The 15,492-nt window shown below is 51.6% G+C and overlaps 1 protein-coding gene across 7 annotated transcripts in view; it reads right to left on the reverse strand.

Moving 5' to 3' along the window:
• Positions 1 to 15,492, reverse strand: part of FARP1 (FERM, ARH/RhoGEF and pleckstrin domain protein 1) — a 290,246-nt gene that overhangs the window by 4,487 nt on the left and 270,267 nt on the right. For all 7 annotated transcript variants that reach the window (XM_072782564.1, XM_072782568.1, XM_072782567.1 and 4 more), the window contains 7 exons: positions 13,334 to 13,571; positions 10,359 to 10,489; positions 5,250 to 5,318; positions 4,945 to 5,034; positions 4,198 to 4,280; positions 4,007 to 4,119; positions 2,670 to 2,836 (listed from right to left, as the gene is read on the reverse strand). In XM_072782564.1, coding sequence (XP_072638665.1) covers positions 2,670 to 2,836; positions 4,007 to 4,119; positions 4,198 to 4,280; positions 4,945 to 5,034; positions 5,250 to 5,318; positions 10,359 to 10,489; positions 13,334 to 13,571 — 891 coding nt within the window. The remainder of the gene's footprint in view (positions 1 to 2,669; positions 2,837 to 4,006; positions 4,120 to 4,197; positions 4,281 to 4,944; positions 5,035 to 5,249; positions 5,319 to 10,358; positions 10,490 to 13,333; positions 13,572 to 15,492) is intronic.

Consider the following 15,492-nt stretch of genomic DNA (forward strand, 5'->3'; position numbering starts at 1 on the left):
CTGAGTGCCAGGCAGGCGAGGGCAGTGTCCAGGGTCGGGGGCCTCCCACACGGTTACGAGTCCGTGAAGGCGCGGAGGGGAAGCTCCCCATCCCGGTCCCCGGGGCCCCGAGAGCCGCCGACGGCTCCACACCGCGCTGGGCACAGCGACCCAGTCCGGGCGGCCTCACAGGAAGGCTCGCGCCCGCGCCCGCCCCACCGCCCGAAGCTCGGAGTGGCCTGCTCTTTGGACTGCTCTTTCCTTGCCTCCCCCGTCCCAGCAGGCGCCGGGGTCCCCCTGCGCTCCAGCACCCACTCCCGTTGGCTTCACTCGGGGACAGCTCGGTCCCCTTCCCAGGTCTCAGGGCCCCGAAGCCCTGCCGCCTCTCTTTGGGCACGTTCTCAAGAGGCGAAACCCACTGGGCAAAGGCTTAGGTCTGTGTCCAGCACGGGCCAGTCCTGCTGCCCTGACGGGCCACCACCGGGCTCGCTCCCCTGCACGGCGGCCTCCTCTCCTGGAGGCAGGCCTCTGTGCTCTGCCCTCTTCCCGGCTCCCATCGCTGCTCAGTCTTTATTCTGGATCAGACTACGTCCCCCCTCCCAGCCTGCCCCAAGATACGTTCAGATCCAAAGCCCAGGTACCTGGGATTAGCAGAAGTCAAAGATGAGATCCTGTTGGAGTAGGGTGGCCCTAAGGCACAACCAGTGTCCTGTTAGGAGGACACCTGAACACAGACACACAGGGATCCCTCCAAGGGGTGGACGCAGAGATTGGGGCGATATGTCTCTAAGGCAAGAAACACCAAAGAGCAGCAGCAAACATGGGAAGTGAGGGGTGGGGGGTCGGGGTGGAAGGGGTGGGATGGTGTCATGGCAGCCCAGGAAAGGCACAGACACCCCACTGCTGTGCCTTCCCCTGGTCCTCACCTGGATCCAGACTACCCGCCTCTCCCCAGGCCTCTGGCACCAGCCCCTCTGGTGTAAAACACAGGAAGGCTCCACAGGCCCTCCCAGCACTGGACCCCTGCTCCCCACATCTAATGTGGGCCTCCCCCGACCTCGTGCTCTCAACTGGCCCACAACCTTTGGGTCGCACCCAGCTCATCCTCACATCCCCAATCTTCCTCTCCACCCGCAGGAGATAACCAGGGGAAGAGGGTCTATGTGGGGGGCTCAGGGGCAGCGGAGTTGGTGGGGAGGGGCTGCCTCCCTCTCTCCCTCACCCAGTGGGACCAGAGGGCCTGGGAGAAGGGGGATGGCCCATGCCTGGCACCCAAAGGCAGCCCACCACAGACACCAGACCAACACCATGTGCCCAAGGAAGGGGACCTGGCAAGGGCGGGGTCACCAGCTGGGGGATGGACAGCTAGTTCCTCGGGTATTTGACCTGCATTATTGCTTCCTTACACCCGCGGGCCGGGCACTCGCTGCCCTGCTCCAAGGGGCTGGAGCCTTCCGGACGGGCTCCGCAGGCCAAGCGGCAGAGTTGGGCTCTGAACAACCAGGGCTGGGCTGGCTTGTGGCCGGCCCTGCACACTCACCTGGCCCTGCACACTCACTTGACGCTGTAGACAAAGGACTGCCACTGGGAGTCCCCGCAGGAGCTGGTCCTGCAGTGTCAGGGCCCCTAGGGCCTACCTGACTTAGGGCTTTGCGGCATTCTCGAATGGCCTAAGTGCTTCCAGGGCTAGCTTACCGACCTCCCATGCTTTGGCGGCCCTAACCACGTGCTGCAACAGTCAGTACAGAGTGAAGCAAAGAGCACTTCTCCCTCAGTGACGCCCTTCCTCAGGCTTCATCGGACCAGCTGGACAGGCCAGGCCTGATCGGGGGTATCCCTGTCAACCAGACGGCCACTGGTCCTTTCCTACTTCATCTGGAAAGATTTGCCCCCGTGCCTCAGAGAAATCTCTAGTTCTAAAGTGTGAAAGGAGGAAGGATGCAGAGTACAGAGGGCTGGGCAGAAGGACAAAGCCTGTCCCTGTGGGGTAGGAGGGAGGGGACAGTCATTGCTGGCCGACAGGGAGGCCTGGTGCAGCCGGGGGAGCCCTAGGCAGTGCGCCTGCACCTCTCATATGTGCTCATGAGATGTTTTCAGAAACAGGCATGGGCTTTAGGTCACCGCGTGGCAGGCAAGCAGTAAAAGCCACACTGTGGAACCCCAAAGGTCACTTCCAGAGACCAATCTCAGGCAACCCCCACGGACTGGCCATTGACAGACGCTTGGCACGTTCCCAACACCACTGTTTCAAAAAGCAAACCAGTCGCCATCCCTGGCTCACAGTCTCCAGTGACATGTTCTGGGCCCATGTAGGAATTCAGAAGTTTTCAGAGTTTAAGAAGATAACCCAGCGCCTCTGCTGGATGTCATCCAGGAGGCCCCACCTGGGGCAGCAGAGTCCAGCAGAGTCCAGATCGTGCAGCAGAGTCCAGCACGATCGTGTGGCAGAGACCCAGGAGTTCCTCTGTGAACCACAGGCGACACGACCCCAGCCAGGCCCAGCTTCCCCGTGCCCCTGCCCTGCCACCTACCCCGGCACCTGGGTCCTGCTCGAGGTCACAGCTACCTGCCACCTGCAGCTCTCGCCCGCCCGCACAGTGGCCAGTGTCCACACGCCTGTACGCACAGGATACCCTCTGCCCCACGGCCAGCTCCCGGCCAGGAGAGATCACGGTCCCGGTGGCACGTACCTCCACGGCGACGCTGAAGTCCACCATGGAGACGCTGGTGTTGCGGTGCCAGCACACGTGCACCATGGTATTGCCGCGGTGCGGGGCCTGGCGCTCCAGCGAGGTGCGTGAGGCGCTCAGGTCGTCCTCCGACTCCTGGTCCGCCACCGTGGCCTCATCTGGGGATTCTGCATGATGTGGCAAAAGGTGGTACTTTGGGTCTTTGCCTGCCGGGAAAAGGACCCCTTCCCAGACCCTCCCACGTGCCAAATGGGCCAGGATGGCAGGGGGCACCCACTTGGGCAGCCCCGTGCACCCCCCAAGCGGGAAGTCACACTAGCAGCCATCTCCTTGTCAGGGTCTGACCCCGGGTGGGGGGCATGTCCCGCCAGCCCCTCTGCCCGGGAGCCCCAAACACACCTGGGCACTGGGACCTGCGGTGCTCTCCCAGCACGGACGGCCTTCGTTCCTCTCCCTACTGCTGGCACACTACGTGACAAGTGGCGACGCTGGTCCCTGCTCTCTCACACTCTTCTAAGGGGTGTTTTACTTTTATGGAGTGCAAGTTCCTTGATTTTTAGTTTTATTAACACAAATGTCTATCCACAATGGCCAAACTCTGGAAAGAGCCCAGATGTCTACTGATTGATGAACGGATAAAGATGATGTGGACTGTTACTCAGCCATCAAAAAGAATGGAATCTTTCCATGTGCAATGACGTGGATGAACCCAGGGGGTATTATGCTCAAGTGAAAGAAGTCAGAGAAAGACAAATACCATATGACCTCACTCATATGTGGAATTCAAGAAACAAAAGAGATGAACATAGGGGAAGGGAGAAAAAAGAGGGAGACAAAACATATGAGAACTGGGATGGGGGAGGTGGCAGGCGTGGGCTCGATAAGGGATGGGCACTCAGGAGGGCGCTGGAGATTAGCACTGGGTGTCGTATCTAAGTGATGAAACACTGAATTCTACTCCTGAAACCAATATTGTACTATATGTTAACTAGAATTTAAATAAAAATTTGCAAGAAAAAAGCACATATGAGGATAAAAGGACACATCAAATTGATAACAGAATCTATATTAAAGTGCTTGGATTATAGGGACTTCTTTTTTCTATTTTGTAAACTTCCACGGACATGATTTTGTATATATGTAATAAAGATTCAGAAATTAAAAAAATAAACACAAATGTCAACCACAGATATGGGGTGTCCCCGGTAGGGTGACTTTTACATGCCACGGGCTGTCCTCCCTCCGTAAGCCAGAGCTGTCCCGCCCCGCCACGGCTGACTCCTGGAGGTGACGCGCCTGTGCCGCACCAGGAAGGATCCTTCCCACCCAACACTTACTGTTGTCAGGGGGGCTGCTGGCAAGGAACTCGGGAGTGGGGCCGCTACTTTTCTCTGCCAAATCAATGGCCATTTGTATATCCTCAACCCACTTTTCCATCTCGGACCTAGAGCTGAAGACACGGACGGCAGGTTTTCAGATCACAGCAGGGAAAAGGGTGGACAGGTGAGAGGTCGGGCGTCCGCGTTACCTGGCCGCCACGATGATGGACTGCCGCTGGCCCCGGAGGGTCAGGCAGTGGGGCACGCCCCACTCATCCTCGCTTTCCTCGATCTGTGGGACGAGTGTGCATAACGTTACTGCCAAGGAGCAAGTGAGACACAACAGTGCGTTTTCAAACATTCACTACACTGGCCACGGCTCAGAAGAGCCACGTAGAAAAATCACAATCAGAAAGCTGAAAGAAGGTCAAAATGCGCTGGATTTTTTTTTTTCTTTTTGGCAGAGCCTGTAAACTTTCCTCTATCCAGTGACTGAGGAGACAGTGAGTCTAAGCCAGGGAAGAAGATCCCATGCAGACTGGCATCCTGCCTGCAGTCACAGAGACCTGCCCACTGGGGAGGCATGTCTTTGGGGGCCGACAGGTGGCTCCTCGCTCTGGGGATGGGTCCTACCTCTCCCTGTGGAAGGTGACAACTGTCTTTCAGGGGTCCTGGGGGCCAGGCATGGAGCAGTGAGAGGCAAACTCCTACCTCATGCCACATCAGCTTGCTTCCTCACTTGATTTTAGAAGGAAGTTACCCGTACATCTCCTGCACGGGAAGAGCAGTGTCCCGAGCCCCTCTCGGGGTGCCCGGGCAGGGCCGAAGGTGCCTGGTAACGACCTTTCTTCTCTTTCCTCAATGTCACAGACTCCTGCTCCCTTTAGCCTGGTGTGCCAACTGCTGGCTGCCCACAGGGAGGGCCCCCCGACCTGGTGCCCACGGCGCATACTCACGGTCATGCCGTAGAGCGGGAGCTGCCCGTGGACTTTAAACTGATTCGAGGCCGTCAGCCCCCTGCTCGTGTACAGCAAGACGTCGTTGAACTAGAGGAGCAAGGACAAGCGTGGGTGAGATGGACAGGCGCCAGGGACACGACGGGTGCAGAAAGTGTGTATTTAGAATCCCGCACGGCTGCTCATCCATCGATCGCAGCATCTCCAGGCTGAGCCACTCGGGCCGCTCCTCCTGCCCTCCGGGTGCCCTGTGTGACCCCACCGGTCACACCTCACAGGACAGACCGACAGCTCCCAGCACTCACCAGGAAAAACATGCGCTGCTGGAGCCCCTTGCCGGAGAGCTTGCTGAGGCTGCCCAGGCGGATGAACTCCTGCGGAGGAAGGAGACCGGAGCTTGGTGGCGGGTGCAGGCCTGGGGCACCCTGGAGATGCCAGCGGCCTTGTGCCAGGCTCCCTCTCGGGGTGAGAACCACAGCCTTCCTGGTTAGCGTCCCCTGAACACTGTGCTCAGCCGCCTCTCAGCTCCTGTCCCTCCCAGGAAGCCGGCGGGGACTCTGAGGACTCTGGTCACCTGTGCTCGGGCCTGGACAGCGTGCCTGGGGCTCCAAGGCCCTGCCGGTTTCCGCTGCCAGGGAGTGGCAGGACCATGGCCACAGACAGGGTGGCTGCAGGGCCCTGGGATGGGACAAGCCTGTAGTGGGGTACTGGGGATCCAGGGACGCTCCCTGATGCACAGCTCCGGTTCCAGAAACAAGTAACTGCTCTAGGACAAAGCAAGAAGCCAACATGTCTAATTCCTCCTCCCAGATAAGCAAACTACCGAGGGCACGGGGCATTCAGGGAATTAACAAAAAACAAAACAAAAACAACTGGGATGCCTGGGCGGCTCAGTGTTGAGCATCTGCCTTAAGCTCAGGGCGTGATCCCGGGGTCCTGGGATAGACGGGCTCCCCGTAGGGAGCCTGCTTCTCCCTCTGCCCACGTCTCTGCCGCTCTGTGTCTCTCATGAATAAATACAATCTTTAAAATAAACAAAATTTAAAAACCCCCACAAAACTATCATTTTTAAAAATTGTGGTAAAATACACATAAAAATGACCATTTGTAGGGATCCCTGGGTGGCTCAGCAGTTTAGCACCGCCTTTGGCCCAGGGCGTGATCCTGGAGACCCAGGACCAAGTCCCATGTCAGGCTCCCTGCATGGAGCCTGCTTCTCCCTCTGCCTGTGTCTCTGCCTCTCTCTTTGTGTCTCTCATGAATAAATAAAATCTCTTAAAAAAAAAAAAAAAAAAAAGACCATTTGTGACCTTTAGTGTATTCAGAGAGTGTATGCATTTCGAACTAGCTAGGTCTGGAGATTTTCATCACCGGAAAGGAAACCCCGTGCCCATTCAACGGTCACTCCCCACACTCCCCTTTCCCTAAGCACCTGGCCCCCACCAATCTGTTTTCTCTATGGATTTGCCCATTCCGGATATTTCCAATAAATCGAGTCTTGTCGAATGTGACCTTTTGTGTCTGGCTTCAGGTTTCATCCACAGCGTGGTATGTATTGGAACTCCCTTCCTTCCCGGGGCTGTTTCACTGTATGGATACAGCACAGTGTGAAAACCCACTCATCTGAGGGTGGACACTTGGGCTTTTCCCCTACTGGCTACTGTGGACAGTGTTCCTATGGACATTCACATTCAAGTTTTTGTTTGAACACTTGTTTTCTGTTCTTCTGGGTATATACAGAGGAGGGCAATTGCTGGGTCCTATGGAAGTTCTATGGTTGACTTATTAAGGAACCACCAAACTTCTCCATCATGCTGCTTCTGAAACAAGGCTGCAAGTTCATTAACATTTTTCACATTCCTCCCGTAGAGGTGGGGTCTCTCTCTCTCTCTGTTTCCTGTGGATGGGGGTGCACGGTGACTGATTTGACCAGTGGAGTGTGGAACTGACACTACAGGACTTCCAAGACTAGGTCACAAAACCACATGTAGCCTCCACTTTGTCCCTGGGAACATGTGCTCTTGGAACCCTGAGTGGCACACAGCAGCAAGACCACCCCGGACCCAGGGCCAGCCTCCAGATGTCCCGGCCAGATATCAGTCTTGGACCCTCCAGGCCACGCATCTGGGACTCCTGTCAATGCCACAGGGAGCAGAAGAATCACCCAGCTGAACCCTGCCCCATTCCTGAATTGCACAACATGACCTATACCGACAAGCTGTTGTCAGCTACCAAGTGTCGTAGTTTGCTACGTTATCAACAGACTTCTAGAAGAGCCGCCACAAGGTTTTTCTGTGCTTGTGGCAGCTACTGAGCCAAGGACTCAGCAATTCACTTGATTTTATAGACTTTTGCACAGCCTGACTCAACTCTTTGTCTTCTTATGATATGTGGAGCAAAGACTGTTGTCTGCTGGCAATCTCACAGACATGTTTTGGGAACCAACAAAGGAACATACAGTGAATCCTATGCAGGACCTCAGGATGGATGCTATCAGACCTCAACTATGCAATCCGAGGAGATGATGTCCCAGAAGACATCACTGCCAGGCAGCCGAGGATGGGACCGGGACTCTACCCTGCTGCGCTCACCTGGCACAGCTAGAACACATGCGTTTTCTAACAAATCTGAGGGAGCTCAGAACTGCTCTCTGTGGGGGAGATGAGGTGCCCTGAGCCACACACTGCAAGAACACAAGGGAGCACTGCCTGTGTTCTGGGGGGGCTTCCGAGGCAGGGAACGGAAGGGCTGTGGACGCAATCATCAATGTGTGAGGCTGGAGATGAACACATCTCGTGCCTAGATTTTGCTTTTAAAACCACAGAAGAGGGGCAGGGAAGGCCCCTAATATCCTAAGAGCAAGCTGCTTCCTTCTGGGGGGAATCTAGCCCACACCTCTTGAGTTTTAACCTAAAGAACCTCACCCACCTCCAGTCCTGCTTCCTTTCTGAATGTGCTCCTATAACAGGAAGGCCAGCCCAGGAAAAGCTCGCCCTCAGTCACACAGTCCTCAGGATCAACAGGGTGAGGGGGGCTGATGCAGGCCAAAGTGTGCAGTGGCCTCTATGCCTCAGGGAGAAATCCTGGCCTCCAGGATGTGATACTATCTCAGACTGACCCGGGCAGGGAAGGTGAGCAGGATCAGGCCATGCCAGGAATTAACACTGCATGTAGCTGAGTGGGCAGCTCCAAAATTATCTGCTTACCTTTCAATCTCAATTTTTAAAATTTCTATATTTCGTCCTACCCATTAGGTTATTTGATGATTTAATTAATGATCATCAATTAGCTTTGGCATATGGAATACCCCATCATAGGACCCGTTCCTCTTAGGGCCGTGATTCCCTCCTTCCCATTTTATTCAGGGTTGGCTTGAGGCTGGTTGATGAACAAAAGAAGATGGATATAAAGTAGTTAGTAAGCAGCACCCCAATTCCTACTTCACTTTTGTAAGTAATAATGACCTCTTTTTATTTAGCACATGGTTTGTGCCTGACATCTGCTGGATGCTTATATTAGCTCCATACATGAGTCCTGTAAGGTCAGTATTTTCATCCTCATTTTTCAGATAAAGAAACGAAGGAGCAACATGATCTAGACATTTGCCCAAGATCAGTGAGTGGCATAACCCATATTTAGCTAACTGCCTTCCACAATGTTGTGCTATGAGTCACTGACATTATAGTAAGCCGAGACTTAATCCCTTTCAAAGAACTATAGGTGGGGGAAGGAGAAAAAATGTCACATTTGTTGTGTTATTTTTATACATTAAATCTCGTTTGATCCTTATGGCCTACAAGGGAGAACATACGATGCCCATGTTACAGAAAGAACTTTCTGGTTGGTCAAACACCCAGCTCCGGTGCAGCCAGAACCTGAACCTAGGGCCTCCTGCTCCAATCTGCTCCTCTTTTTGTAGCATCATGGGAACCTTTCCTCAAAATAAGAAATTCTTTACAGATGGTCTGTTTGCCACGTAGCGTAAAAGGCTACACATTTTAGGATATCCAAAGTTAGGAGAAAATCACATTGACGCTGCCGGCCTTTACCAAGGTCTCCATGTGGAAGGGTAAACGTGGTTATTGTGTGCTGAGGCTTGTCAGAACCTTCTCACCAGCGAAGCTGAAGCAAGCCCCAGCTCTTCATTTCCACCCAGCATTTACCACATACACCTCTTCTGACAATCTTTTGCAATTAGTTTTTCTGTCAGTCTTGTCATCAGGCTCCCTGTCAGAAAGACCCAAATCTAGGAGAGGTTCCTTTGTCTTCCCTATGTTACAGGCTTTTAAAAGTTTCCAGGGCAGCTGCCTGGTGGATAAGACAGAAAGCCCCTAGTATACCAGTCACAGCACCTGTCTGAAGATTAGGGAGATGTAAGGGTAGATAGCTCAGATCATGATCTCGAGGTCATGAGGTCGAGCCCCGTGTTGGGCTGTGTGCTCAGTGAGGAGTCTCCTTGAGATCCTCTTTCTCTCCCTCTGCCCCCCTCCCTGTTCACGAGTGTGTGTATATGTTCTCTCTTGCTTGCTCTCTCTCAAAAAACAAAAACAAATAACAAAAAAAAAAAACCAGTAACGCAGATATGCAGAAGACCAAAGATGCTAAAATTTGAGCCTGGCTGACATATACTTTGAAATGGGGGGTGGGGTGGGGGCTCTAGGGGCAAAAATCTCATAGAGAAAGTTGATGTATTGTATTGCCTAATATTTTTGATCTCTGGACAATGATTGCTTCCAAGGAAAAGAGCTGAAAGCAGCAGGCCACCGTGTGTTTTCACATTCCCCCCTGCCCTGGAAGACGCGTGTGTGTGCGCAGCGAGGCCCTGCTTCACCGTGAGTGACATACATTTCTGAAGCACAGGGTAGGTGAAGGTTAACAGCTTAAGTGAATGTGCATCTCTCCTGGAACCACGTTTTGGCTAAGACGTTCTTTTAATTCTAAGTTAATATCACATTATATATAGAAAATTGCATCCTTCAAAATTTTTTTTCATATTTACATGGGAATTTATGTACTTTTGGGCACTCATCTTGGGCCTTTATATCATCATTTTACCAAACTGTTTTAAAAAAAATTGGCTTCCTTTCCTTGGCTTCCATTTTCATTTACCCAACTTAAAAAATAAAATAAGCTATCTCAAATGCTCCCAGAACACGGGAGGGAAACAGCAAATTAGCAAATCAACTGGTAAGGAGAAAAAGTAGAATAGAAGGTCAAAGGCTTGCTTTATCTCCTAACAAAATTTTTGACTCATGCTGTCATGTTCAAGGCATCTTCCCAGTTGCCTCGCAGCTGGAAGGAAGCCACATCCCTTAGGAAGAAGGGGTCTTAAACGGGAGCGTCCATATTCAAAAGGTTCAAATTTAAGTCACTTAAACATCGCCTTTCTGGTTTGGCCTCCAGCAGCTGCTTACCCTTCCTGGAATCACAAGATTGTCGATGCCAATCAAGTCTTTCTTGAGTTCATGCAGCTTCTGGAAATTCTCCATCTTGATCATCGTACCGTGAAGCTGTGCCACCATCTCAGTAATCTCTGCCAGAGCAGCTAACGAGGAGAACAGATGCAGAAACTTGCAGCATGAATGGCAGACAAGGGTCTTTCCCCCCCTCCAGGGTCATATCCTCCAGTAGCTAAATTGAGTTAGGAGCCATCCTCCTAGGAAAAACACTGCTATTCCTAAATAAAAATTTCTCACAAAAATTTGCAGTATATGGGGATCCCTGGGTGGCTCAGCGGTTTAGCGCCTGCCTTTGGCCCAGGGCGCGATCCTGGAGTTCCAGGATCAAATCCCGCATCGGGCTCCCAGCATGGAGCCTGCTTCTCCCTCCTCCTGTGTCTCTGTCTCTGCCTCTCTCTCTCTCTCTCTCTGTGTCTATCATAAATAAATAAATAAATAAATAAATAAATAAACAAACAAACAAGCAAACAAACTTTTAAAAAAATTTGCAGTATGTACTTCTTTGCTTTCCTTGACTTTCCCAAAACCATTTGGAAAATGTAAATGGCCGCTTCCGTAGCTACGTGGTGGACAGCTGTCCTTCAGCTAGAATCCACTTGTAGGGAAATAAGCAGCAGGGGACCTGGAATTTTGTCGCTGGAGCAGAGGTTCCTACCCACTTCCTGTTACCTGGAAAGAACAGAGCATAGGGAGGCCACAGAAAAATCTGGGGCAAAGGAGGGATCCTTCTGTGGGAGGGTCTCGTTGATCGTGTGATACTTTGGGGCACCTGACATTCCAGCCCAGCCCAGTTCTTCCTTCTGCAGAAATCATACTGTTTACCAAGATGACTACAAAGAATAACTGCAAAAGGCAACTTTATTCTGCAGGATGGGCACATCTCCCCTACACTGTACAAATCTGATATGGAAAAAGACCTGATGCCCAATTAGTACAAGTTTAGGTGACATGTAAATCCACAGCAGCTGAGCATCTAGGTATTTTCATCAGGAAATATTTGTCAACTGGGATGCCTGGGTGGCACAGCTGATTAAGTGTCTGACTTGTGGTTTTGGCTCAGGTCGTGATCCCAGGATCCTGGGGTTGAGCCCCATAATGGGCTCCCTGCTCAGCGGGGAGTCTGCTTCTCCCTCTCCCTCTGCCCACTCATGTGTGTTCTCTCTCAAATAATAAAAAAATATATATATATATACACACACACATATATATATAAAACTATAAGATTTGTCTACATATCCTAGATACCAAAGGAGTGATTTTTCTGCAAAAAGCTCTACATCATCCCACTTCCCTCCTTAAAACCCTCCCTGTCTTCTCTTTGTTCTTCCTTATAGTCTTGTAGGTTTATGAGACCCCACGGGATCTGGTCTCTGCTTACTTTGCTAATCTCCTTTCTACTGCTCTATGTGTTCTACACAGAACTAATACTTTCTGGAATGTTCCATAGTCTCTGTCCCCTTTGGACCTCTGTATGTGCTGTTCCTATCTCTATACTCCATACCCTCCCCTCATCCAGGAAAACTCCTATATTTTATGTTAGATCTAAACTAAAAACAACTTTTCCCTCAGAAAGCTCCCTCCAAGCCCGGAAGGCTGGGTCAGGTCACAGGTCAATCACTGCCCAGGTGTCCTGCCCTCTGTATCTACTACTGGGTCCTATGAGTGGGGGCTATATCCGTGTCATTCTGTCTCATACGCTTGGTACATAAGCAGGTCCTCAATGCATACCTGTTGCACGAGTGACTGGCCGGGGCCCAGATCATGAAAAGTTTCGACTATAATCTGAGGGAATCAGGTGTCATCCAGGTTTTAAGCAAATAAGTAAGAGGTGCATTTAGAAAAAGAGGACACAGATGGGAGGTGTTTATAGTACTTTAGGAGAGGGGCACCTGGGTGGCTCAGTGGTTGAGCATTTGCCTTCAGCTCAGGGCATGATCCTGGAGTCCTGGGATCAAGTCCCGCATCAGGATCCCCACACTGAGCCTGCTTCTTGCTCTGCCTATGTCTCTGCCATTCTCTCTCTCATGAATAAATAAATAAAATCTTTTTTTTTTTTTAAAAAGATACTTACTGTTGTTGTAGTTGTTGGTTGTTAAATGAGTAAATGTGTTAATATTAGTAAGATACCTGGCACAGTACCTGATCTGTTGCTGAGTGAACAGCAGTGGGTAATATCATCATGAAAATAGGACAGGATGGTCAAGAACATGGGTTCTTGCTCCAAGCCTATATATGGGTTTAGGCTCCAAGTTATTTGCCTTCCAGCTGTGTGACTCTGGGAATACTTCTCAACCTCTTTGGTCTCAGCAGCCCCTATATGCAAAATGAGCTCTCCCTTGCCTTATAGGCCAGTCATGAATATTAGGAATCAACAGAGGTCAAGTGCTTCTTAAGGTGACGGGCACATTACAAACGCCCAGCAGCAATTAGCAGCAGTACTTACTCGAGGCCATTTTCCGTAGCCAGTCCAAGAAGGGAGTGATGAGTTTCAACTGTGTAGGTAGAGGAATGCTTCCTGGAGGGGGCTGATTCTTTTTTCTTTTTCTTTTTTTAAGTTTTTATTTATTTATTCATGAGAGAGAGAGACAGAGACAGAGACACGGGCAGAGAGAGAAGCAGCTCCATGCAGGGAGCCCAACGTGGGACTCGATCCCGGGTCTCCAGGATCACGCCCTGGGCTGAAGGCAGTGCCAAACCGCTGAGCCACCCGTGCTGCCCGGAGGGGGCTGATTCTAAGGCTGATTCCACCCAAGATCGAAGGAGAGGAGAGGTCTAATGACCCTCATCACTTCCGTTATGGAAAGACCAAGAGTTAACAGAAGACATGTGACCAGATGCTAAAAAGAACGGAGCCTGCCCCATGTGCCGCCGAGCACCTGGGACCCAGGTCTCAGCCCACCCGCCCCGCCAGGCCCCGGCCCCCGGCTCACCCCGGCAGTCCCTGAAGTCCGGGTGGCTGGGCGGGTGGTGCTTGCACAGCCGCTCTAGGACCTGCTTGTAGTGCATGAGCCGGTGCAGCGGGCGCAGCAGGAAGGTGTTGAGCGGCAGGTAGCACACCTTCTGCAGCTCGAAGTCTCTGCACAAGTTCTCCAGCCGCCGCGAGCTCCTGATGCCCGTCTCCAGCGCCTCCAGAGCCTCGCTGTGCTTCCACAGGTGGGCCGCCAGTTGCTGGGCGGGGAGAGGGGGCGAAAGACAAGCGCGCCTGCGTTCTACCCAGTCTGACTCTCCGAAACGAAGATCGCCTTGGCTTTATGGCTTCATTTCATTCTATTTCCTAGTTTCCCATTTCACTCTTTATTTCAGAATTTTAATTAGGTTCTTGGGATGAAAGCAAAAAGCTCTATTAAAGCATTAAGCAGCTGAAAATACTTAGGGTTTTGGAGCAGGACGTGTATGTATAATATTAGAGGTGAGACTGGCAAACTGAGGGGGTACAGATAAGCAGGAGCTCCTTCAGGGGGCCTGTGGTCATCTTCTAACTGTCGCCAGATGACAAATAAGTAGACCCGTTCAGTAAATGTCATACAGTTACCACTGTGCATCTGTTTAACTCACCCCTTTTGCTTATCAGTAAATATCCGCCTTGAGCTACAGACTCTGCTCCAACCCAGAGCGCTGGGTGAGAATTACGCACGGACCCTCCTCTACTGGGGTCTGACAAAGATGCTTCACTTGACCAACCTTTCTTCAGGTTCCTGAACCTTCTCCTTGATCTGTGAACTTCCTTATTGAAAGACAGTTTTAGTAAAAGCCCTGCTAAGTCAACCTAACCAGAACTGGATGTCTGGTCACCCTTGACATTGGGTTCCTCATCTCTCATCATCCCCAGATGATGTCAGATCACCCTGTCTTCAGCAAAGAAGGCTGTCAGGCTGGTTTGGCCAGAGCTTGACTTACCCCTGATGTTTCCTGGTCATATGTTTTCACCCTCTGACCCTGCCCCCTTGGCTAGAAATCCCCGCTGTCTGCGCTGTATTCAGAGTTGAGACCAGTCTCTCCCCCACTGAAAACCCCACCGCAGTGGACCTGCGGACCTACCTCAGTCACAATGGCCCTGAATAAAGTCTGCTTTACCCAAGCCATTGAATATTCCTTTCCTGTCACAGCTCATGGTGGAGACTGGTGAGGATAAAGCGCTTACAAGCAAAGCATTAAAGGAAGAATTCATTCTTGGTGGCAGGTGGGGAAGAATGGCAAGTGAAGGACATTTCCAGACAGATAAAGGTGATAAGATGGGCACAAGGACATCTAGGATGAGAGAACAGCAGTTGTCCTCAAGAGTTACTTCCCAGGGGTGGGCTAGCTATTACCCCCACATCTGCATTTCCACGCTCTGCAAAGGCTTCATAAAGAGCCAGTAAGTCCAGGTGGAAATCCCACACTGGGGCCACCCTGTGGTTCTCTAACCTCAGGATGGGTGCCAGTTATTCGGGACAGAAAAACCAAGAGAACATTCCAGGTTCCCTCATTTTTTTAATCCTTTACCAAGTCCTTACAATTCTACCTCCTAAAAATATCAAATCTTTTCCTTTCTCTGCATAGTCACTGCCCTGGTTCTGGCCTTGTGCTGTCTACAACTGTGGTGGTGTCTCTATTGGAGCCTCTGCCTCCACGCTTTACCCCTCCACATCTAAGCCACTGACACGAATCAGCGATGGAGCACAGCTCGTGGCCTCATGGGTGGAACACAACAAGAGCTCACCCCATCTTGGGACAACCTCCAGAGTCTTCGTCAGGGCACACAGGGCCCTTAGGATATAATCCCCCTACCCCTTCATCATGCTTCTTGCCACTCATCTCAGGGCCACCCACTGAACAACCTGCACTTGAACGGGTCAGGCTCTTGCACTCAGAGCCTCTGCACACAACACTCCCCTGTTTGCTATCACATTGCAGTCCCTTATTTGATTTTAAGAGGGCACATCTGTCATATTCCTAGATCTTCAGGGCCTGATACACACAGCAGATACTCAGTAAATGTCTGTTCCCTGCATGCATTAATGAGTAAATGAGGGGCACCTGGCTGACTCAGTAGACAGAGCAGGCGACTCTTGGTCTCAGGATTGTGAGTTGGAGCTCCATGTTGGGA

This window comes from Canis lupus, chromosome 17, assembly GCF_048164855.1.
Source record: "Canis lupus baileyi chromosome 17, mCanLup2.hap1, whole genome shotgun sequence".
NCBI classification, from domain to species: Eukaryota; Metazoa; Chordata; class Mammalia; order Carnivora; family Canidae; genus Canis; species Canis lupus.